This window comes from Sorex fumeus, unplaced genomic scaffold (assembly GCF_029834395.1).
Source record: "Sorex fumeus unplaced genomic scaffold, SorFum_2.1 ptg000063l, whole genome shotgun sequence".
NCBI classification, from domain to species: domain Eukaryota; kingdom Metazoa; phylum Chordata; class Mammalia; order Eulipotyphla; family Soricidae; genus Sorex; species Sorex fumeus.
The window spans coordinates 56,871,122-56,897,418 of NW_026606120.1; the positions used below are offsets into that span (position 1 = coordinate 56,871,122).

At 41.2% G+C, this 26,297-nt stretch overlaps 1 protein-coding gene across 1 annotated transcript; it reads left to right on the forward strand.

Moving 5' to 3' along the window:
- Positions 1 to 4,493: 4,493 nt before the first annotated feature.
- Positions 4,494 to 25,055, forward strand: DDX52 (DExD-box helicase 52). Its single transcript, XM_056127215.1, has 15 exons — positions 4,494 to 4,623; positions 6,390 to 6,582; positions 8,851 to 8,981; positions 10,412 to 10,597; positions 10,806 to 10,949; positions 12,520 to 12,631; positions 14,816 to 14,888; positions 15,499 to 15,702; positions 15,823 to 15,913; positions 16,563 to 16,685; positions 16,828 to 16,978; positions 17,308 to 17,383; positions 19,009 to 19,080; positions 20,514 to 20,606; positions 24,370 to 25,055. The coding sequence occupies exons 1-15, from the start codon at positions 4,537 to 4,539 to the stop codon at positions 24,422 to 24,424; spliced, it is 1,791 nt and encodes a 596-aa protein (XP_055983190.1). The 5' UTR covers positions 4,494 to 4,536; the 3' UTR covers positions 24,425 to 25,055.
- The last annotated feature ends 1,242 nt before the right edge of the window (positions 25,056 to 26,297 follow it).

The window sequence follows — 26,297 nt, forward strand, 5'->3', positions numbered from 1 at the left end:
TTTGTACATGACTGACCTGGGTTGGAATTACAGCATTCTATATGGTTCCCTGAGCACTGCCAGCAGTGATTCCTGAGTGCAGAGTCAGAAGAAACCCTGGAGAATTAGTGTGACCCCCCAAACAAAAACAGAACAAAAAATATCTTTACCTTTCTTATTTGTCAACATCTTATTTCTAGAAGCTATGTAAACTTTATGTGATCTGAAGAGCGGCAGGGCGTTTGTCTTGCAAGCTGCCGGCCCAGCTGAACCGGGTTCAATTCCTCCACCCCTCTCGGAGAGCCCAGCAAGCTACTGAGAGTATTTCGCCTGCACGGTAAAGCCTGGCAAGCTACCTGTGATGTATTCGATATGCCAAAGACAGTAACAACAAGTCTCATGATGGAGACGTTACTGGGCCTGCTTGAGCAAATTGATAAACAATGGGAGGACAGTGCTATACAGTGCTATGTAAACTTTATCTCCTCTATTAATCTTTTCTAACTTTCCACAAAAATGCTTTCCATTTGCCACCCCAGAGTGAGGATTCCCTTAGAATTTATAATTTATTCTACAGTGCCTGGAAGATTTTCTTGAGCTGTTTCAAAAGAGTTAACCAACTAGAGGCTACTTGAGAGTAAAGATTATTTCTCACCCATTTCTGCATCACTATGCCCAGCTTATTCTGAGCATGCTGTTTTAACAACAACAACAACAAAAAAAAGGCAAAAACCAGAAATTGGCTGAATAACAAAACAAAGAACAGAGAATAAAAAAGATTTTTAAAAACATATTCATAGATATGGAGTGATCAGTCTGTTCATAACCAATGATATCCTGAGTAGCTTCCACTGTAGCCTATTCTAAGCATTGTGTTCTCACTTGCTACTGTTGAGAAACCATGTGTGTCTACCAGGCAGACCAAACTGTTTTTTGGAGAAATTCCAGTTGTACTAAACTATGGTTCAATTTCCGTACTACTGTATTGACAAGACCTTTAAATTTGTCTTGTTTTTCCAAGAGAAACTGAACATTGTCAAGGTAATAAGTAGAATAAACCCAAAGTTTTCATTTGACTTAATTTATGCATTCACTCAAAATTTATTACATAGTACTAAGCAAAAGGCATAGGTCCTTCCTAATTCTACAAGGATGGCAGTTTTAGGGATCTTTGTCTTTGACTTCATTTTATTAACTCTAGATTTATTGACCACTTATTATGAAACAGGCTCCAGGGTAGACAAACATAATATGAAGATAAATGGGATGTAAACTAAGCCATCAAAGAGCTGGAAGTCTGATGTGGGGCACACATAGGAACATTCCAGCACAACAGGTCAAGAGCTAAAATAGAGACATTTACAAAGCGGCATGAATACTCAATGATGTCAAGAAGAGGATAGAAAAGGGCATATCAGCTGAAGTTTGAAGAACAGAAGGAATTTTCCAGGAGGTAAAAGAGAACATTCCAAAAGAAATAAAAGATAAGTGCAAGAATTTGTAAAGAAAAAAAAAGCCGTGTTGAAAAGATGAAACTAAAGCTTAAAGAGGACAAGTAACTTGCACACAGTCACTCAATATTAGTAATAAGGCTGGAAGATATATAATCCACTCCTTAAATTCTTTAAATGAGTGGATCATATATCTGAGAGTGTTGAGAACTGTTACCAAGGTCTGGCATACAAACTACAGGGAATTAGACTACATGTGGAGACATTGGGAAATCATGAGAGGCTTATAGAGAGAGAAGCAACATGATACATTTGGGCCTTAGAAAGACAATTCTGACAATGATTTTTAATTATGGTTGCAATTAGAATCAATTGAAAACTTCCAAATTTGCAAATCATGACACTACTTCAAAGTAATTAAAGAGTATTTCTGGGAGTGAAATCCAATTTTTATTTGCTTTTCAAGTTTCTCAAGGGGTTCTAAAGTGTTATTGTCAAGGTAATAAGTAGAATAAGTAGAATAAACCCATCAAAGAGCTGGAGAAAAAATATAGCAGTCAGGGAACTTTTATAGCAAGAAAAAAAAATATAGTAGACAGGGAACTTTCCTTGCACACAGCCAACCCAGATTTGATGCTTGACACCATAAATGGTTCCCAAAGCCTCACCAGGAGTGATCACTCCTATACTTCTTTCTAGGAGTACAGTCAATGTGGCCCAACCCCCTCCCTCACCAAAAAAGCACCTATTGATATAAGTCAGTGATGTAGCTCAGTGGTATAGCACTTGACTTGCATTATGTGAAGCCATGGGATAGACCTCTGGCATTGCAAAAGAAAACCTTCAACCCTGTCATATTTTATAAGGGTAGCCCACTTAGGGAGAGAGGGAGAGAGTGAGGGAAAGAGAAAAGAGGAAGTGCTATTGCAAACAAATGGGCAAAAAGATGTATAAAAAGTAGATTATGCACCTACTATGTTAAGATTTTTCAAATTTTTCACACAGTAACACTTCCAATATTACACAATAATTTGTATGCATTTTTTTTGTATGCATTAACCCATTTATTTTCCAGCCCATTCTTCTGGCAGCTCTAGTGCAAGATGGGAGCTAACTCTGCACAAGACACTCTGTCTTCCCCCTTTCCCTCTTGCTTATTCAGACAGGGACAACTGAGGCATGCCAGTGAACCCACATACACATCTGTGGAATGCAGGCAGATTCTGGAAAAAACCCATGTGGGCAATGGGTTTTGGCAGTGGTCCTAACTTAAAACATACTTTCCTTTTAAATTATATTGAATGAAATGGTTGTAGCACTGTAGCACTGTTCTCCCGTTGTTCATCGATTTGCTCGAGTGGTCACCAGTAACATCTCCATCGTGAGACTTGTTGTTACTGTTTTTGGCATAACGAATGCGCTACGGGGGAGCTTGCCAGGATCTGCCATGCAGGTGGGATACTCTCCGTAGCTTGCCGGGCTCTCTGAGAGGGATGGAAGAATCAAACCCGGGTTGGCCGCGTGCAAGGCACACGCCCTACCTGCTGTGCTATCGCTCCAGCCCCAAATGAAATGGTTATTTGCAGTAATGAATAAAAGGTATATGATTCCTAAACTTCAAGGGAGATATTATAATCCCATAATTTGTTTTATCAGTGAGGGATGGAAAGATGAGTATTAAATAATACTAGATTCAAATGATAAGCCTCTTTGACACCCCAAATCTAGGCTTTTGCCTATATACATACATCACTAAGTGCCTAGTGTGATCCTCAGAACAAACATGAAAGCTAACCTTGTCAAATGAATCTTTCTAGAACAGATTTATTTGGCAAAGTCTTATTTGGGAGTGGTTGGGAGAGATTTATCCTTAACAGCCACCCTCAGGCTATAGCGTCTTCTTAGCTCAAAAATCAGATCATCAAAATAAGCCTAAAAAGCCTGAAAGCAGTTTCCCTGCCTTCTCCATCAATTACATTTTAAAATTTTCCTCTTGAAAATTATAAGCAATGTATCTGTCCACCGTTAAATGTAAATTTCATTTAAAAAAAAGTATTTCCCTCCCTCCTGGTTTTGGGGTCACACTCAACGGTGCTGGAGGTTACTCCTGACTCTGCACTCAGGAATAAGTTCTGGCAGTGCTTGGGAGACCATATGGGGTGCCAGGGATTGAACCCTACTCTCTATACTATCACTCCGGCCCCAAATGTAAATTTTTTAGGACGACAAATTTGGATTTTTTTTTTTTTGTTCACCTAAGTATCCATAAAAACTGAGGCAAATGTCCAGCATTAAACAGACCTTGTGAGGCTGGAGTTATAGTTCAGTGGTTAGGGCATTTGCCTCCCACGCAGCCCGCCGGAGTTCCATCCCCAACATCCCATATGGTCCCCTGAGCACCGCCAGGAGTAATCCCTGAGCACCGCTGGATGTGACCCCCCCAAAGCAATATATATATATATGTGTGTGTGTGTGTGTGTGTGTGTGTGTGTACGTATGGGTAGGGAGTTTGCCTTGCACCCGGCTGAGCCTGGCTGACCTGGGTTCGATTCCTCCGCCCCTCTCCGAGAGCCCTGCAAGCTATCTAGAGTATCCCGCCCCCACAGCAGAGCCTGGCAAGCTCTCCTTGGCGTATTCCATATGCCAAAAAACAGTAACAAGCCTCACAATGGAGACGTTACTGGTGCCCCATGGAGCAAATCGATGAACAACGGGAGGACAGTGCTACATACATACATACATATATACATACATATGTATACAGACCTTGACTTTTTTTGTTGATAGATTGCCTGGTTCGCAACCTCCTAGCATTACGGGGCGGACCCCTCTGTCATGACTCCCACCCACGCGCCCTTCCAGACACACACAAAGGGAAAGAAATGGGGATGAGGGGGGTGGGCCGGGGAGGGGGGGGAGAAGTACGGAACCGAGACACCGTACCAACACTCCAGTAGCTCACAGCCAGGCTCCACCCCCGGGAGCCTCTTCCGCGACAGGCCCCACCCGGACTTCCGGGGGGGGGGGGGCGGGGCGTCGGCGCAGGCGCAGTCAGGCGGACGCCCTCCGCGCAGGCGCAGGGAGGCCTCGCGCTTTCCGGTTAAAGATGGACGCTCACGATCTCTTCCGCCGCCTGGGCGCGGGCGCCAGGTTCGACGTGAGGCGCTTCTCGGCGGACGCGACGCGATTCCAGGTACGTTTACGCCGAGGCTGGAACCCCCGGTAGGTAGCTGAGTGGGAGCTGGCGCAGCGTGGCGGCGTTCCGACCGTGCCCCCGGGGCGTCGCGAGGCGTGGTCCGGGTCCCGGGGGCGCTTCTGTATGGTTCCCCGCGTCGCGTTCCCAGGAGTTCCTCCCGGGCCCCGGGCACGCTCGGCCGGCTTGGAGCCTGCGACAGGGGCCCCAGTCCCACCCTCCCAGGCACCGTTGCAATACTTTGAGAAGTCGCCTCCCCCCCGCTTCACCCCCCCCCCCCCCCCGCTTTAGGAACGGGGAAAGGAATTTTGACAGCCGGAAGCCCCCCTAAGCAGAGGGAACCGATCCTTTTCGCTGTCGTCGTTTTCCAGACTCGGCATGTGCTTCGTTTAGCGGGCCGGGATTGTTTCCTTTTTCTTGAATTCAGGCGTAAGTCCCGCGGGCTAGGTGACAGAAGGAGAGGCGCGGAGTAGAAGGGGGAGCAGGAAAGAGAGGAGGAAGTCTGGGTCCGGTGGTCGAAAGATTTTTTAATATGACCCTTGCAACCGGCGAGAGAGATGTGTTTCTCCCTTTTCCTACCGGCAGCGTGTCGGAATTGGTCAAGAGTTCCCAGGGACCGGGGAGGAGCTCGCGGGCCAGGTAGAATCGCGTGTGGTCCCCGCGCCCCCTCCATAATCACCGCCACTACTCCCTGCCCGGCGTGGGGAGTAACAACCCCTGGCCACCGCTGGGTGTGGTCCCCAAACGAAAGAATTTGAAATCTGGAGCCTGGTTACTTGGTTCTAAAGCCAGGACCTGCTAGCTACCATGGTTTTGAGACTACTATGTCACATTAATGAGCCTCCTAAGGTTTTGATTTTCTCGTTTGTGGTACTTCTGTTTACCTCGCAGAGGTCACTTAATGGGTATACATTTGCTTAGAGGGTTCGGAGAAAAGGTGCAGCGGGTAAGGAAGGCATTTGCCTTACATGCAGCACCCCAGGTTCAGTCCCTGGCATCCCATGTGATCCCGATTCCTGAGCATCTCTGGATGTTGCCCCAAACCAAAAACAAATACATATGGTTATCTCATTCCTGCTTTGATAACCTGTTTGCAGAGTCTGGCAAACTCCCCGTGGCGTACCAATATGCCAAATACCAGTAACAATGATGGGTCTCATTCTCGTAGCCAGGAAAGAGCCTTGAATGTTGCTCTTTTTTATAATCTCAGATCTAGGACGAAGGAGACGTTACAGGTGCCTGCTCAAGGCAGCCGACCAACAACAGGGTGATTGTGATTGTGATGGTTAGAAATCTGCCTGAAGATAATATTTATATGTACACACCGGGTTTGATTTCTCCGCCCCTTTTGGAGAGCCTGCCAAGCTACCCAGAGTATCCCGCCCGCATGGCAGAGCCTGGCAAGCTCCGTGTCTATTTGATATGCCAAAAACAGTAACAACAAGTCTCACAATGAAGACGTTACTGGTGCCCGTTCACGCAAATCAATGAACAACACAATGGGAGGACAGTGTTACAGTGCAGTGCTACGCACATAGATTTGAATGTCTGCTGGTGTTAATAAGCATATATAGGTGTTCATTCCATTTCTTGTTTTATTGAGCTCGGGAAGGATGCCTTGAATTACATTTGTTTCGTCATCCTTGTTAGCTGCAACCAGTGTTTGGTGAAAGAGTAAGATGGGAAGTTACCGTCCATACTATCAGTCCTGCTTGGACGAGAGCAGTGCCTGTCAATAGACTTCATATATAATTTTTGGGTCTCAGGTAGGAAAACGAAAATGCGACTTTGATTCGCCAGAGGTGCTTCAGAGACTGGACTTTTTTGGAAACAAGAAGTCGGTTCCAGGCGAGAATGGAGCATCAGCAATTTTTCAAGAGCTCCAAGATGAAGAGGAAAGAGAAGACCGTCTTACTGAAAGGAAGCAGAATAAGAGAAAGAGGAAGAGATTGGCTTCAGGTTCGTGCTTGATTTGTTTTTTCCTTCATTAAATATTTTTGTTTTTATTTATTATACCTCAGACATTTAGGACATTAGCTGTATATTCAGCATGTTATGTTTACAGATTTTTTCTTGTTTGTCACATGTCGTTAATTTCATTTTTTTTTTCCTAATTTATTTGTTAACTTTATCTTGGCTTTTGGACATCTGACTGTTCTCAGGGCGTACTCCTGGTTCAATACTCAGAGAGAACTCCTTACATGCTTGGGGACCATAGGTATTGTCTGGGATCAAGGGTTGCCAGCTGCAAGACAAGAGCCTTAACCCCTATCTTTTCACCTCCAAGCTGCTCTTAAGCTTATTTTTCCTAAAGTTTTAGGGCCAAAAAGAGAATATGGAGGTTAAGTCAGGGTGCTTCAGAGATTGGACTTTTTGTTTTGAAATAAGAAATTGGTCCCAACTGAGAATGATGCATTAGGAATTCAACAAAGGCACATTAGCAATTCTGACATTAAGCCCCCCTCAGCCCCTCCAGGAGTGATCTCTGTGTGTAGATTCAGGAGTAAGCCCTGAGCACTGCTGGGTGTGGACCCCCAAACAAAATTGGCATTACTGAGAAAACAAAATAGGCTTGATTACACAGTGGTGACAGTTCTGTGGTGGAGCATGAAACCATAATTTGACTCTCTTCCAATTTTTTAAACACACTGCTTTTCAGTTACCAGTGAAATTATGAGGTTACTCAGGATTGGGTTTCAGGCATATGATATTTTAATGCCAATTCCTCCACCAGTATCCACTTCCTCCCCCAATGCCCGGCCACTATAACCCCATTTGCCTCCCACCTACCAGTCTGCTTCTGTGTGTGTCAGGGAGCTTGTTTGGAGGTTCTAGCAGGGGAGCTCAGCTACTCGTATACCCTCCACCGAAGACCAGTCCGTCTCTATTCAGGGAAGGCCGTCCTCTTCGACCGAGCGCGCAGCTTCGGGAGGGACGCACATGGAGCGGTGAGGGAGGAAGGGGACACCCGCCTAGCCAGCCAGATCAGCCGAATCGACCCTGGCGATCAATGGGGTGACAGATGTCGCAGCCAGATCACGCAGCGGTAGGGCATTTGCCTTGCACGCAGCCAACATGGTCGACCCGAGTTCGATTCTTCCGCCCCTCTCGGAGAGCCCGGCAAGCTACCGAGAGTATCTCGCCCGCAGGGCAGAGCCTGGCAAGCTACCCGTGATGTATTCGATATGCCAAACACAGTAACAACAAGTCTCATGATGGAGACGTTACTGGGCCCGCTCGAGCAAATCGATGAAGAACGGGAGGACAGTGACAGTGACAGTGTCAGGGAAGGAGGGAGGGAGAGAGAGAGAGAGAGAGAGAGAGAGAGAGAGAGAGAGAGAGAGAGAGAGAGAGAGAGAGTGAGTTTGCTTGCTCTGTGGTTTACAGTACTGTTGCTGATAGGGTTTCATATATAATACATTACCATCTTTCAGCACCACCTCCTTCTTCTGGTTAACCTTCTCTCCACCATAGAAATTGTCCCCTCCCTCTCCTATCCTCCAGCCCCCTCAAGTGATGTGTTCCCTACTGAATACTAGTTTTAATGATCTTTGTTTCTATTGTCTTGAGGTATTTGTTATTCCACCGTTATGTTTCTCTATATCCCAATATATGAGAGAGATCGTTCTGTGTTGGTGTCTCTCCTGACTAACTTCACTCAGCATCATACTCTCTTGGTCCCTCCATGTACCAGCAAGTTTCTTTTCTTATGGCTGAGTAATATTCCATTATGTTCATGTATCAGAGTTTCTTTATCCCGTTGTCTATTCTTGGACACTTGGGTTGTTTCTAGAAAAATGGGGAGAAGAGATGAATAGAAACTTTCTCAAAGAAGAAATACAAGTGGCCAAATGAGCATTAAAGAAAAATATGCTTGGCATCACTAATCATCAGGGAGATTACAAATCAAAACAACAATGTGATTATCTAACATCACAGAGACTGGTGCACATCAAAAACAACAAGAACAACCAATGCCTGTATGTTTTGTGTGTCTTGTGCTCTGTCCATTTGCGATACTTAAGAATGTTGCACTTAAAAATCTTACTTTTTGTTTTTGTTTTTGGGCCACGCCTGTCTGTGCCCAGGGATCACTCCTGGCAGTGCAGGATCAAATGGGGTGCTGGGATAGAACCTGAATCGGTCACGTGCCAGCCAAACACCTTCCCTATATACTGACTCTGCAGCCATGTACTTAAAACTTTTTCATTTCAAAATATATTTTAGAAACTATTCCTCAAGAAGAAGGTTCTACAATACAGTGGATGTCGTCTGTGGAAGCAAAGATTGAAGATAAAAAAATTAGAAAGGAAAGTAAACTAACTTCAGGAAAGTTGGAAAATCTCAGAAAAGAAAAGGTTAGAGAAATTTTTTCATTTAGTTTCTTGTTTTTGTCATTGTTGGTGGTTCTTTGGCCACACCCAGCAGTGTTCAGGACTTACTCTGGCTTCTGCACACAGGGCTCATTACCAGTGGGGTTTGGGGAACCATGCATGGTATTGGGAATAGGAATCAGCTTGGTTATGTGCAACGCAAGCACCCTCCCTGCTGTTAATATCTCTCTGACCCCTTGGTTTTTTTTCCCCACTGCCCTTAGTTTATTCACTTGTTAAAAGTGATTGTGATTTTGTAAATATAAGATAAATTACATTTGTTTAGATTTTATAGGCCAGAGCGAAATTTTACTTTGAAAACTTTAAAGTAAAAAAATGTAAAGTTTAATTCAGGGGCCAGAGCAGTAATACAGTGGATAGGGCATTTGCAGTGCATGCTGCCAGCCCGGATTCAATCCCTGACATCCCATATGGTCCCCCAAACACCTCCAGGAGTAATATCTGAATTCAGAGCCAGGAGTAACCCCTGAGCATCGCTGGGTGTGGCCCAAAAAGCAAAATAAAATAAAATTCTTTAGAAAAAATATATGTTATTCTTAATTTGGTCAGTTTTCAAGGCTGATTTGTGTTTAGGATGGTGTTTTCTTGGGGACTACAGAGAGCTCTGCGGGGTGGAGCTCATATTGTGTTTATGGGAGTCCTAAGTTTGCTCCCTGGCACTCTGTGTTCCCCTGAACACTGTAGGAAGCAAACCCCCAAGCCAGGAGTAGCTCCTGAGCACCTCCAAGTGTGGCCCAAAAATAAATAAAGGTTTTGTTTTTTTTATTTTGTGACGTTGGGGTAAAACCCAGTGAGCATCAGTGAGGTTCTTAACTTTGACAGCTTGACTTTTTTTCGGGGGAGAAAGGGTAGAGGTGGGGGCAGGTATATCCTGCAGTACTTCAGGGTCTGTTTTTGGCTCAGTGCTCAGGGGTCACTCCTGGCAGGACCTGGGGCACACTTTGTGGTGCCAGGATTGAACCCAGGTTGGCCACATGCAAGTCCCCTACCTGCTGTACTTTCGTTCCAGCTCCTCATGGCTAACTTTTTTTTGTTTTTTTAAATTTTTTATTAGTAAATCACTGTGAGGTACAGTTACAGACTTACAAACTTTTGTGCTTGCGTTTCAGTCATATAATGATTGAGTACCCATCCCTCCACCAGTGCCCATATTCCACCGCCAGTGGTCCTAGCATCCCTCCATCCCACCCCGCCTCTGTGGCAGGGCATTTCCCTTTTGCGCTCTCTCTCCTTTTGGGTGTTGTGGTTTGCACTACAGGTATTAAAGCCATCATGTTCGGTCTATAGTCTACTTTCAGACCGCATCACCCATCCCAAGCGGGCCCTCCTAGTACCCTTTACTTGGTGGTCCCTTTTCCCCCAGCTCATGGAGAACTCTTTACTTCACTTTTCAGATAAACTTCTTCCGGAATAAACACAAAATTCATGTTCAAGGAACTGATCTTCCTGACCCAATTGCTACATTTCAGCAACTTGACCAGGAATATAAAATCAGTTCTCGACTCCTTCAGAATATTCTTGATGCAGGTTTTCAGTCACCTACACCAATCCAGATGCAGGCTATTCCAGTTATGCTCCATGTGAGTATGCAGGTCTAGAATGCCTCTCATTTTCCTTCTTTCATTTATTTATTCCTTTCACATTCTTTGAAATCTTCCTGTCTTAAATGTGACCTATTAGAATTCTTTAAAGGGTCCCTCTCATAAGTCTATGCTTTCATGAATTTGTCTTGACCACTACAGCTACAGTTTAAATTTTTTCCCTTATACTTAATATGCTTGGTTTTAGGGTCGAGAACTTCTGGCTTCCGCTCCTACTGGCTCTGGAAAGACCTTGGCCTTTAGCATACCTATTTTAATGCAGCTGAAACAACCAGCAAATAAAGGCTTCAGAGCCCTAATTATCTCTCCAACACGAGAACTTGCCACTCAGGTATGACTTGCACTTTAAAAGAGGGTGTATTTGCTGTTTATTTGCTTTGGTCATCTTTTATTTTTTTAAATAATTTTGATTAAGTTTCATTAATTTACAATACTATTAATTTTTTGAGATGGCCATCTTATTTGAGAATGATTAAAAAGGTTTTAGAACCCAGCAATACCACTCCTGGGAATATATCCCAGAGAGGCAAAAATGTATAGTCGAAGTGACATCTGCACTTGTTTGTTCATTGCAGCCCTCTTTACAATAGCCAGAAACTGGAAGAAACCTGAATGCCCAAGAACAGATGACTGGTTAAAGAAACTTTGGTACATCTACACAATGGAGTACTATGTAGCTCTTAGAAAAGATGAAGTCATGAAATTTACATACAAGTGGTACAATATGGAAAGTATCATGCTAAGCGAAATGAGTCAGAAAGAGAGGGATAGACATAGAAAGATTGCATTCATCTGGGGGATATAAAGTAACAAAGTATGAGATTAATACCCAAGAATAGCTGAGATCAGCACCAGGAGGATTACTCCATAACTTAGAGGCCAGCCGGGTATCCTAGAGGAAAGGGCTATTCAGATAGAGAAGGGAGCACCAAATAAAGGATGTTTGGAGGATCCTCCCAGGAGGGGAGATGCATGTCGAAAGTAGACTATGGACTGAACATGTTTGCCACTCAATGCCTCTTTTGCAGACCACAACACCCAAAAGGAGAGAGAGAACACAGGGGATTGCCCTGCCACAGAGACGGGGGGATGGGGGGATGGGGGTGGGAGGGATATTATCCATGGTGGTGGAAAATGGGCACTGGTGGAGGGATGGGTATCTGACCATTGTATAATTGAAAGCAAAGCACAAAAAATTGTAAATCTACAACTTTAATAAAAAATAAAATTTAAAAAAAAAAAAAAAAAAGGTTTTAGAAAGGGAACGGTAAGGCCCACACATTCTTTGCATGGTTAATATTATTTATATGACACATTGCTCTCTATCTTACTGCAAATGAACAACTTCCTTTTACCTCGATAATTGTCTAAAATGTGATGCCTTTAGCATTTTTACTTTTTGGTAAGTGCTCCTAGATCCTGGAAGTTAAAAGGATATGTCATATGTAGCCCCTCTCTAAAATTAATTTTTCTTATCTAGGGAAAAATGAAACCTTTGTTTTCGAGAAAGCACAACTATACAACAATCTACTCTACCCTCTCTATGTACTTAAAAGAAAATTCATGCCCAGAATGAAACAGCTTTATAATAATATTCTTAAAGATGTTGTAGCATATAGATTTTAGACTTAATTGAATTTGATGGATCGTTGAAGTTCTGAAATGTTGGGATTCCAGGTTAATGTAAAGATAATCTAAATTCAGATAATCAAGATTGGAGAGAAGTTTATTTTGTTAATAATGTAAAGGCATATCGAAGTCTCCAATGGAGACGTTACTGGGCCCGCTCGAGCAAATCGATGATCAACGGGAGGGCCTTTTTTTTACTTTAATAATGTAAAGGAAGCTGCATTTTTATCCAAGTATTTAGTAGCTAATGTTTTTGACATCTTCCCTTTTAGATTCACCGAGAGCTGTTAAAAATCTCTGAGGGAACAGGGTTTAGGATACACATGATCCACAAAGCAGCAGTGGCAGCCAAGAAATTTGGACCGAAATCTTCTAAGAAATTCGGTAAGAGATTCATTTTTAAATACAGAAAGCAAGTCACTGTCACTGTCCTCCCATTGTTCATCGATTTGCTCGAGGGCCCAGTAAAGTCTCCATTGTGACAATTGTTACTGTGTTTGGCATATCGGATACATCACGGGGAGCTTTCCAGGCTTTGCCGTGCGGGCGAGATACTCTCAGTAGCTTGCCGGGCTCTTCCAGAGGGGCGGAGGAATCGAACTCGGGTTGGCCATGTTGGCCGCTTGCAAGGCAAACACCTTACCCGCTGTGCTATTGCTTCAGTCCACAGAAAGCAAGTAAGACATTTGAAAATCACTGCATTCCAAGTTCTTAAAGTGTAGCTGTGCATGTAATTAATTTGACTTTCAGGGATGCTAAAAGCAGATCTCTTCACTGGCCCCCAGTAGTTGTTTTAGTGCAGCATGTACCAAGTACTCTCACCCAGAGGCAGTGCTGCCCTCCACTGTCACATCATCGTTAACTCCAAGAATGTTCGGCAATTATTTGGTGATGTTTAAAGTTGTTGCCGCTGATAACTACTAATTAATAGCAGAGAGAGTCAGGAATGCTATTAAAGCGTTCTGCAATGCACCTTATAGCCACCTACAACATGGAGGTTGGGGAACATTGCTTTATATTTATAGTTCTTTTCCCCTTTCCCTTCTTTTTATTGTTGCATTTACCAATCATCTCACAGATACTTGATTGTGGTGATCCCCAGACATTGCATACATGAGTTTCCATGCTCTATCAGTTGCAAACTTTGTTGCCTCCCTGGGGTTCCAAACAGAAGCGCCAGTGACCCTGTCTTTGGTGCATGTGGGCAGCTGTGAGGATCCAAAGTCAAGTTCCCTCTCACTTGAAAGGCAAGTTACTTTGCCACTGAACCATTTTCAGTATGTCTTGTACTTTTGTTTGTTTTGGTTTTGGGGTCACACTTGGCTGTGCTCAGGGTTTTAACTCCTGGTTCTTGCTCAGGGGACCATACACATTGCCATGGATCAAACCCATGTTTGACAACATGCGTAGCAAGCACTTTGCCTACTGTACTATCACTATCACTATCTCTTTAGCCCTGCACCTATACCTTTAAAAAATTTATATATGTATGTCTGTACATATATATGTGTACACATACATGTGTGTGTGTGTGTGTGTGTGTGTGTGTGTGTGTGTGTAGGGGGGTATTTTTGGGTCACACCCGGTGAAGCTCAGGAATTATCCTGGCTCTGCACATAGGAATTACTTCTGGTGATGCTCTGTGGCCCATATGGGATGCCAGGTAATGAACTCAGGTTGGTCTCATGCAAGGCAAGAGTCCTACCCACTGTACTATCACTCCAGCCCTGCACCTGTGCACTTGATACCTGTCTTGGAAATACTCTACAGATAAAAGTGGCTTCTGACCTTACCCTTGTATCAGCTAGGCAGTCTGCTTTTCCCTATTTTATAGCTTGATCTCTGAGTAAAATTTCAAGAGAGATTTTTTTTCTTAACCTTCCCTTTCTCCTTCCCAAAGTTACCTGCATTTAGCGAAACTAAAACTTAGGATGTAGTGATTTGGACTTTGCTGGACTTTTAAAAATACAGATAGGACTGGGGAGATGGTTCAAAGAGTGGAACACATGCTTTCCAAGTGTGAGGTTCAGGTTTGGTCCCTGGCACTGCATGGTCCCTGAGCAGTTGCTAGGTATGGCCCCAGAACAAACATGTTTGTAGAATTACTAATAAGAATGTTTGTGTTTCTTCAAGTATAGAATTCATTTTAGAATAAATAGCTTCTTACAAGGGAAGAAGATTGTAATGTTTACCATATTGCCAGTTATAATGATAGATTTAGGTATTGGACTAGTTATAATGATAGGTTTGGGTGTTGGAACTTTCCTTTTAAATAGGAAACATCCAATTATCACTGGGATGTTTTGGATTTCTAGGAAAATAGAAGAAAGTATCAGTTGTCAGATTCTTTCAGCAACCAACAATCTGTCTTCAAAGTTTTACTTCATCTCCTAGGAAATGGTGTGTTTCCTCATTTCGAATCAGTTAAGTGTTATTGGTGAAATAAGTCACTCAGTATAACACTTCCTCTCCTTGCCCCCAAGTTATTAGCATATTTAGGGGATTAAATCCCTGGGTTAAGAGGGTGAAGTCTGGTTATTGCTATATGTACTATTTGTTTTTCTACAGATATTCTTGTGACTACTCCAAATCGGCTGATCTACTTATTGAAGCAAGATCCCCCAGGAATAGACTTAACAAGGTACAGATAATATTGTTGTGTCTTTTATGTGTGTTTTTCATTTAGTGATTATGTTTTGTCCTCAGCTGTTTATACTAATGCCCTCTGGGGCTTGTTCTCTGCCAACTTCAGTAAGTGCTGGTGCTGAAAATGGTTTTTCATTAAAATGAGTAGAAAGCAATTATCTGGTCTGGGAAAGACTTGCAGCTTCTGGAGCATCCCATATGGTCTCCTGTGTACCCCCAGGAGTGATTCCTGAGTATAAAGATAGGAGTAACCCCTGAGTATGGACAAGTGTGGCCTAAAAAGACAGAGTTACAGCCTCTGATAAACAGTGCATCATGCACCTCGACTTTTGCACATCTTTGAACAGTCATGGTTGATGAAGTTCATACAATTTATATGAAACTTGGTTATTGTTAAAAGCATTTCATAACTTTGAGGCTAAAATGGAAGAGAACTTTGTTTCTCTTATTTTTACCTTTTCCTACTATATTTGGTATAAATAGAAATAGTGTTTTGATTGACTTCTGATAGAAATAGTTTCATGATTGACTTCTTTATGTATGCCCAAGTAATGAAATGTGGATCTTTCCGTTTAATACCCATGCATTGTTTTGTTCTTTCTTAGTGTTGAATGGCTGGTGGTAGATGAGTCAGACAAACTGTTTGAAGATGGCAAAACTGGATTCAGAGAACAGCTGGCTTCCATTTTCCTGGCCTGTACATCCCACAAGGTCAAAAGAGCTATGTTCAGTGCGACCTTTGCGTATGATGTTGAACAGTGGTGCAAACTCAATCTGGACAGTGTCATTTCTGTATCTATTGGAGCAAGGTAATAGTTCTTCTGCATTATTCCACTGGGGAATGTATGTGTGTGTGTGTGTGTGTGCACTTAGGTTTGTTAGATGTACGGATGTACGATTATTAACAAGTTTTGTTTTCTTCTCCTCAGGAATTCTGCAGTAGAGACTGTAGAACAAGAACTTCTTTTTGTTGGATCTGAAACTGGGAAACTTCTTGCAATGAGGGAACTTGTTAAAAAGGTACATTTGGATTACATTGAATGTTTATGAAGTTTACCTAAGCTTTTGTTACTGATGGGGACTGAGTATTGTTTCAGTATCATATTTAGAAATCCAGTGTAAAATTGAAAGATAAGGACTAAACTTTGGAGGCAGTAGAGGTACTTAACCACAGTTACAGTAACTAAGTTAAAAGATAGTAGTCTACATTTAAGTAACAAGTATCTGTCCTAGAAAGATAAAAGTATTCAGGGGCTAGAGAGATTGGACATCTGGGGGGATGCTTGCCTTGCACATGGCCAGCCCTTGTTCAATCCCTGGCATTCCATATGGTCCCCTGTGTCCCACCGGAGTGATCCCTGAGTACAGAGCTAGGATCAGCTCTGAGCACAACCAGATGTGGCCCCAAAACAAAAAGAAAGGAATGAAAGAGAGAGGGAGATTCATTAGACAGAATTACTGGAGTTGGCATACAGGAAATCACAATTCATGTTAAATAGAGAACGGATGGTGGGAAGATGAAGGCAAATTTAGCCCCAGGTCTGAAAATTGGGAGGATGAAAAGTATACTGAATTGAATTTAGCTTTTAAAAAACTAAAATCATAAAAATAGTGCAATTGTGTTCTTGATTGTAGCGTGCTACACTGATGTTTTTTGCATTTCTTTTAGGGTTTCAATCCACCTGTTCTTGTTTTTGTTCAGTCCATTGAAAGGGCAAAGGAACTTTTTCATGAACTCATATATGAGGGTATTAACGTGGATGTTATTCATGCAGACAGAACTCAACAACAGGTAAAATCAAATGTATACTTTTAAAATAAGCTTTTAACTACAAATTTTTTAAATGCTGATATAAAGTATACAAAGCATTTATTTTTCATTCCTAGAATGGCCCTAAAACATTTAATGATAAAACATATGTTCTTTTAACCAGAGAGATAACACAGTCCAGAGCTTCAGAGCTGGAAAAATCTGGGTTCTTATTTGTACAGCCTTGCTAGCCAGAGGGATTGATTTTAAAGGTGTGAACTTGGTGATCAACTATGATTTTCCAACCAGTTCAGTGGAATATATTCACAGGATAGGTGAGTTGTCTCTGCTCTTTGCCTCCCCTAGGCCCCTGCTAACCTAGCTTCTTAGTCCCTTTCTGTTGCTCCCAAAGATACTGTTTTCAGTGCTGTGAAAAAGTTCAGTTACTTTTGGAACCAGAGAGATAATACGGAAAGTAAGGCATTTGCCTTGCATGAGACTGATTTGGCTGTGACTCTGATTAGATCTGCAGCAAGTATAATTTCCCAAGTACTGCTGGTTATGGCTCAACTCACCCCCACCCCCAAATTCAGTTTTATGGGTGACTATTGAAGGTCCCTTTTCTCCCTCAAAAGTGTTATTTTGGTGGTCTGATTTCTCTTAGGTCGAACTGGAAGAGCTGGGCATAAAGGAAAAGCTGTTACATTTTTTACTGAAGATGATAAACCGTTATTAAGAAGGTAAATTAGAAAAAATAGTTTAATCTTAAGTTGGCATGGTTGTTTTACATATGTGTATATTATTACATTTGTACCTATATAAACTGTTAACAGGTAATTGTGAAATAACCAAATTCTTGTATGGTGTTAGTCAATGAGAATTTAGCAGGAGAAAAAGGCAGGTGATCACAGGGCTTTTTATTTTCCTGCCACTGTGCTGAGGGGGTGAGACAGGGAGACACACACATACATGTACTCACTTGATGGTGGTACCCATATACTTGAATTATGGGGCTTCCTTTTGCCCTCCCTCTGATGTTGTATGCTCTCTCTTATTCTCTCTCTCTCTCTCTCTCTCTTTCTCTCTCTCTCTCTGTTTGTCTGTCTTTTGTGTACTCACACACTTGTCTTTTGGTGCTTACCAGGGCCGAAGTGACCAGACTGCTTGTGCTTGCTGGGATTTTTTGGTGGTGTTCACACATGTACATGCTGGGAGCTGTGATACTCACAAAGGAATTACAGTTTAGCTGCAGTGCTCTGGAGATCCATGCTTTGTTATGACAGCTGAGGTCCCAGGCAGAGGGCCAGGGACTGTCCTTACTAGCTTATGTGGTTGGCATTGGGATTGAATTTTTGTGGTCACACAGGGCATGTATAGAGGAGTATATTCCAGTAGCCCCTAGATCCTCTTGAGCAGTATAAAGTTAATCTCTGGGTCTGGAAAGATAGAATATGGATTAAGGCTTGGCTTGCATGTGACCAACCTGGATTTAATCCCCAGTACTGCATATGGTACCCTAAGCACTGCTGGGAGTGATTCCTAAACACAGATAGGTGTGTCCCCAACCATTCCTTCACCCTACCCCTCAAAAAAGTTAACTCCCGAGAGTTTTGGGTTCAATCGAAGTTATTTCTTCCATTTCTTTAAGAGGCAGATAGCATTCTATATTCAATCCCAGGAAAAACTGTTCAGATCTTACCCAGTCCAGCACATGATATACTTTTAGAATCTTGGGTCTAAATTTAGGACTCCTCATAGATTTTAACATAATTGAAATTGAGTTTTGTGCTTTGATTTGTCAGTTTTAATAAAGATACGGATTTGTGCTTTCTCAGCTTGGACTTAGTCAGCCTCGGTTTCCCTGTGAGCAGACTTAGCCAAATGCATGTATACAGGAGTATGGTCCAATAGCCTCTATTCACCAGAGGTCTGCTATACAAACCTGATGACCCTGTTATCAGTGTACCCAGGCATCTAGGTTTTCCATGTGGGAAATGGGTAACTATATGTGACCCTTGCATGCAGCCAAACCAGGTTTGATCATCAGAGCCCTACCAAAAGTGAACCCAGAGTGCAGAGCCAGAAGTAAGCCATGAACACTGCTGAGTGTGACCCAAAAAATAAAAATAAATAAAATTATTCATAAATACATAAAATTATTAATAAATGTGATGATTTATTCAAAATTAATCTAGCAGAGGTTTTAGTGTATAATTCTTTCTTATCCAGTGTGACCACTTCTGGTGACAATTGATAACATATTAAAACACTTGGCTAGGTTTTTTTTGTGTTTTATCTTACATAGAGGGTTTAAATAAACATCTGTTGACATTATGCAAATTTATGTTTATGGATACATTTTCAGTGTTGCCAATGTTATACAGCAGGCCGGATGTCCAGTACCAGAATACATCAAAGGTTTCCAGAAACTGCTAAGGTACAATAATAATTTTCATGAAACTTTACTGTTTGCATATACCTTTCTGGTTTCTTACACATTATACTTCTAATACTATTACTACTACTTTTACAACATCTTAAGATAAAATGAGCCTATTAAATGTCAGTGGATACTGTGATATTTCCACGCAAGTATTTTCTTATTTGAAAATATAGGTATTTGGATTTTTTTTGCGGGGAGGAGGGTAGGTTTTGCTTTTTGGGTCATACCTAGAAGTGCTCAAGAATCTATTCCAAGCTCTTTGTTTCAGTGTCATTCCCAGCCATGTTGGGTACTGAACCTGGGTCTCTAGCATGCAAAGCTGAGTTGAGTATTCAAGGATTGAATACTCTGTTGAGTATTCAAGGATTTTTTTTTTAATTAAAGCATTTAGAACAGGTGAAGTTGCTCAGAGTTTATTTTAGTTTAATAAAACAGAAACAGTTAACTAGGCAAAATCAACTCTAATGCTTGTTGGTATGGGATATAAGGTTGACACATTAAGGCATTTTAATCATAGTGCTTTTTAAAAAATATATTGAAAGTGGATTGGGGGAGGAGCTGGAGAGGGAGGGAAAGGCTGTTGAGAGGTTGCTCAGGGACAGTGGAGGAGTGTCTTTGTCATTTTGATGGTAAAGGTCTAGTAACTTTATACATCTAAAGCATAAACATTAATACATTGAACTATGGTACCTAAACTACAGTAAAAGTAATATTAAGGGGTTGGAGACATAGTACAGTGGGTAGGGCGTTTACTTTGCATCAGCTGACTTGGGTTCTATCCCTGGTATCCAGAGCCCTGCCAGCAGTGATCCCTGATTGAAAAAGCCCAGGAAAAAGCCCTGAGCACTGCTAGGTGTGGCTCCTAAACAATTTAGTATTGAATATAGGGGTCAGAGAGATACTCCAGAAGGTCAGGCACTTGCCTTCCATGCTGCTGACTCCAGTTCAATTCCTGGCACTCTATCTGAGAGCCAAGAATCACCCCTGATCACTACTAGGTATGTTCCAAACCTCCTTAGGCATGGTCCAAACCGCCTCTCCCTCCCCCCAACCCAAAATACCAAATACCAAGAAAAGGTATTTTTCACCTGGGATCTGGAGCAATAATACAGGCCGGTAGGGCACTTGCCTTGCATGCAGCCTACCCGGGCTCTGTGATTGGTATTTCATTTATTCCCCCAAACCTGCCAGGAGTAATTTCTGAGAGCAGAGCCAAGTGTAACCCCTGAGCACCACCAGGTATGGCCCAAAAACAAAATGTATCATCCTTTTGGACTATCTCTAAACATTATTTTGTAATCTATTGACGTAGTTACAATATAACTATAAGTCAAAAATACATAAATGAATTTTGTGATTAAGCATCAACCTAGTTTTAGTTCTTTTAAATTATGTGGCACTTAATGCTTTCCTCTTATAACTTTCAGCAAACAAAAGAAAAAGATGATTAAGAAGCCACTGGAAAGGGCAAGCATTAGTACAACACCAAAATATTTCTTAGAAAAAGCTAAAGATAAAAAGTAAGTATATAATTCAAATAATTTATTGCTTGACATTGTCTTATAGTAGTTATAAAAGGCATTATTTTTCCTTAGTGTCTATTTTTTAGAAATAGAATGCATAGAACTGCACTTCATTGGGGGATATAGTAGAAGTAGTGGATTACCTTTGATTTGGGAACTTGGAGAATTATGGTATTTTTCTCTGTATATAATAGCCTGACTTTTCTGTCTCTTATTTTTTTTCATTTTTTATAATTTTATTAATTGAATCACTGTGAGAGCAGTTACAAAGCTTTCAGGTTTAAGTCTCAGTCATACAATGAAACACCCATACCTTTCCCAGTGCCCATTCTCCACCACCAAAACCCCCAGTATATTCCCATCCCACACCCTCCCCTACCTGTGGGGCAGATAATTTCCACATTACTCTCTCTACTTTGATTATATTCAATATTTTGACTCCAGACCCACCATTATTATTTGGGATTTTACCCCAACACTCAGATTGCTGAAAAGGCAATAGTAGACAATTTGTTTTCTATTGCTGGTTAAGAATAACATATGATGTCGTGTGGCTGCAGTAGTGGCTGCACGATTTTGAAATTCTGAAATTTTAACACTTAAATCTGGAGAGATTTTTGCTAAAACCTGCTGGGTTCCGAGATTTGTTCCTGAGTCTCTGAGATCATGGCTGTCAAGCAGCTTGATCAGGAGCCAGAAAGGCCATTCATGAGTGGTGACTCGGGGTCTCGTTGGGACGGGGAGGAAAGGGCTGGCTTCATCCCCATCCCTTGAGGCCCTGTGTGTCTCATTACTGAGAGCACAAACCTGACTGTCCAGTGGTCTCTGGAGGATTGCGTCTACTGAGCTGCCTAGGGGGAGCAGGCGGAGGGACAACACCCTCCTCCTCACCCCCACCCACCCCGTGGCCCGGGAACAGTAACCTACTGTGGGGCTGTCTTTTTTTTTTTTCCCCCAAGTATAATTTCAACTTGCTTTAAGTTAGAATTGCCTTGCACACCATCTTCACGCAGCCTGTATTTGAACATACCATTGAGACATAGTGGTTATGAACTGTTAACTCACAATTTAATTCTAAAGTATTATACCGGACTAGGAGTTCATATCAAACGAGTTGTATTGATTGTGTTATAGTTACTATGCTATATAGGAGTCATTCTTGATTGAATTCTGAGCAGGATTTCAATACAACCCTAAGCTATTTCTGGAGCATGTTGTAACACTTAAGAAAAGTATCACGTGGGTAAATTTGTAGCAGTTTGAGCAAATTTGTTAGAAATTTTTTAAGTTGTCCCTTTTTGTGGTGCTTATACACATGTGGGTGCAGTGCAGTCTGTACTGACCTCCCTAGAGCAGAGCTCCCAGACTCATGCTTGGCATTTGTGGGGGTGTGAACTTGTGACCTTACTCTTTTCAGAGGCTCTGTAAGGCCCTGCACTTTTCCTCTGGGCCCTGGGAGAGTTTTAAAGCCTAGGGCTTTTTTAGCCAGCACACAGTTCTATCTTTTTGCCCAGCATTGCTGGAAGCACCATGTTTTGATAGGGATAGACTGAGATATTGTTAACTCTTTCCACTATTTAAAAAAGATGATACAATGCAAACTTTACCTGTACTAATAATATAAAATATATATGAAATACAGGTCTTTGCCTACAATCACTTAATAGGATAAGTACCTATTGTTCTTACAGGTTAGTACCTAGATAGTTGGATATATGGATGAATATAAAATGAGACTTTTTTCCCAAAATTAAGCAAACATAAAAAATTTAAAATGAGAAGTTCAGAGAAGAAATAACCATTGATGTGATTACTGAGATTTCAAGATGGCAGAACTATCTTTAAGGGGTAGGAAAATTTTAAGCATATAGAAGGAATAGGGTAACAATACCCTTCTCTTTTAAGGGGAACTAATCTTACCGAACATTTGGTTTTTAACTATAGGCAGTAACATTCAGTTCAGTGCATAGAGTGTACAAATTATCAAAAAGTGTCTCTTCTCTTAAATTTTTATTTAAAATCATCGGAATTTAACAAAGCTGACCATTATACAGTTGTTTCAAGCATTTAATGTTCCAATACCACCAGTGTAACCTTCCTTCCACCAATATCCCCAGTTTCCCTCTCTATCCCAACATGACCCCTTAGGCACATAACATTACCTTTATCTTGCTTATTCCATTAAAACTTGAAGAACTGGCAGATGTGATCAGAAAATAAATCAGTAAGAGCCAATTAGTTATTGCTATATGATTTTGACTTGTGTAAAAAAGAAAATTAAAATTTAATATACTTAATACATTATAATCTAATGCTTATGTTCATTGACATATATACATTTTCAACTCTGGAATGCAAAGTATATTACCTTAATTTTTATTTTAGATTTGTATATCGTTAAGATAATAATCATTTCTCACCTGTACAAAAGAATCTCTTAAGTGAGCCTCATTAGTTTGATACTGGACATGTTGAATGTAAGTTGACTTATAGGTCAATTATGAGGTCTCTCTTAGAGTCTCAATTAAACCAGTTTATCTAATAACAGAATTTGAAATCGAGGCAAGATTGGAATTTACAAAAATGGTTTTCTCTGGTTTGACAAAATACATTCTATCCAGGCATATGACCCCTCCACATGACCCCTCCACTCAAATGAGCCTACCCATACCTAGAGCCTCAGCTCATACCTCGGTACTGGAAAGTCTTAAGTCCTGGTCTTCAGCCTCAGCTTCCCAATTGAATTATCAGCCTGAATCTGTATCCTGTTGTCTGGTGGACTGTAGCTCACCATATTGTAGCACTGTAGCATTGTCATCCTGTTGTTTATCGATTTGCTCAAGCGAGCACCAGTAACGTGTCCATTGTGAGGCTTGTTGTTACTGTTTTTGGCATATTGAATACGCCACAGGGAGCTTGCCAGGCTCTGTCGTGCGGGTGGGGTTACTCTTGGTAGCTTGCTGGGCTCTCCAAGAGGGATGGAGGAATCCGACCCTGGTCGGCCCCGTGCAAGGCAAACACCTTACCCGCTGTGCTATCGAGAGGGAAAAATGGATTTGGAGCCAGAACAACTGGTTCTGATAAGACCCAACTTTGGGACTTTGAACAAGTCTAAGCATCTTTCCTTTTCTATAAATTGAAAATGACTCTGTAAATAATTAAATTATTGCATTAAATTATTGACTGTGTAAAAGGATTAAATTTTTGGGTACACATCTAAGGACTTTAACTTACTCCACTACAGTTGAAAACATTGATTGTATCTTCTTATATTCACTTAGTTGATGGCATTCATCTTTCACTAAACTCTAAGCACACTAGACTATGTCAGGACTTTGTCTGACTTTTATTATTAGTGTGGTAGTGATGGGCCAGTCACTCAGCCACTACCTCATTTTCTTCATCTGAAAAGTGAGGATATTAATAGAATCCTTTTCATAATTTAGGAAGTTTGCCTGAGTTAATACATATAAATTCATAATAAAATACTTTAGCCTCCTTGATGTAGTTATTATAAAGTTAATGTAAAGTCAGGTTCAGAATCTGTCTTTTATACCATTGCATAGTTTTTTATGATGTTTCTCTATTAGGTGATTGTGATTTTTTAAAGGAGAGGTCATGTCTGATGTGATTTTGTGTTCCTGGTAACTCGCGTGCATGATCATGTGATAGTTTTCAGTAGAGGTCTATTAAGCTGGTAATCTTTTGGAAGTACACATATCTAGAATTTCTGACTCATGTTTCCTTTTTCTTTTCACAGGAAAAAGCCCTCTGGTCAAAACAACAAGAAGAGAGCTGTTGAAGATAAAAGTTAATTTAAAAAAAAAAAGGACTTTTTTAAAAAGGCAGAATCAGAAACAATTTTGTGTTTCCCACACAAATGATGGCTTTATGGAATTCTTCAAGTCTTATATTATTTGTACCAAACATTTGAAATCGACTACAAGAACATGGGACTGGTGAAAAAAGATCCTAAACTATAAGTGCTTCACATCAAATTTTGTTTGTAGGTGACTTTCAAATGATTATGTGAATGGAAATAGCATTCATTGACATTTCTATGGCTTGAATCGAGAAAGATACTTCTTATAGAAGAACAAACTCTTATGCAAAGAAAAAATAACAGCACCCAATTGTGGTGAACTTAACAACTGTTTTCCTTTAACGTATGAAGGAAAGTGGTAATATGCAATGTAGAGGCATCTGGAACCAAATTTCCAAATAAAGCCTTAAAGTTGAATATCCTTCCATGTACCCTTCCAACCACTTTTTTTTTTTTAAATGGACGGGAAGTTGCAAAGACTAACAAGTGAAAACTGCTGCTCTCTTTATTTATTGTTTCTCAATTTGTTGATAGCCTTTTGTGATATGAGCAGAGAGTTCTATGACTATATTCAAGGGCCGTGAAAGTCTTAATTCTTTGGTCATTAAATACCCTTAGACCTCGTTCATGATGTTGCCTATATCTTAACCTCTCATAAGGTTGCAGTTACAGGATTATGATCAGCTTCTCCCCTTCTTCAATTTTCCATTGGTAAGCCATGTTCTTCCCTATCTCTTTCCATTGAAGAAAACTGATAAATGTTTTATCCCAATGGAAGAATGTTCCTGTTACTCGATACACCTTTGGCTTCATTCTTTCACAGCTTGTCTTTCCCAAGACTATTTGTAGCAGGTCCCTGCCCATGAGTAAAGGATAATGATCATACAGTAACAAAGACTGTTACTGTATTCAAATTTTCCACAACAGTGGCTGATTTTATACAGAGAAATAAAAAATTGACTTCATACATGTAAGGTGCTTAGAATAGCACCTGATGTGAATGCTAGTTACTAGTATTGATAGACCTATAATAATAATGCAGCCCTATTTTTCTTGAAAATATTTAAAATTTTATCTACCAAATCAAAAACAAGTAAATAATTTTAAAACAATTTCATTCTCCTTACCATTCTGACAGGTGCAGTATCTAGAGATTGGCTCTTGGGAGTACATCCAGCAGAAAGACCCATGGTCTCAGCAGCCCAAGTCAAAAGTCAGTCCCTTGGCATTAATGCAGTCTTTTTGTTAACAACTTTCATTCTTGGTTTTTTTATTCTAGAGCCAGGATAGGTAGACTTTATTTTGAATATTTTGGAAGAGACAAAAATAGTCCGTCTTTAGCATTTATATACTGGAGTCAATTGCAAAAAATAGTAAGGGTGGGAGATAGTACAAAGGATAAGGCTTGCCTGCAACTAACCCAGGTTCAATCCTCAGCAGTTCATATGCGTCCCTGAATACCACTAGGAGTAATACCTGAGCACAGAGCCAGGAGTAACCCCTGGCGTTTCCAGATGTAGCCCAAAACCCAAAAGTTAAATAAGCACATGATTTGTCTTTTTGTTTGCTCCTGTAAACATAAAAAGGGGTACAACTGAATGGGTTGTACTGGGGCCACCCAGTTATTTAATGTTTAATAAATTCATTCTCAGGGCTTTTGGGATTTTTTTTCCTGTATGAAATTGGAGATTATTGTTTCAAGATTAAAAGTACCTAGCACGGGACCTGAACGATAGTATAGAGCGTTTGCCTTGCATGTGGTCTACTTGGGTTCAATCTCCAGCATCCCATGTGGCCTCCTGAGCACCACCAGGAGTAATTCCTGAGTGCAGAGCCAGGAGTAACCCCTGAGCATCCCCGGGTAT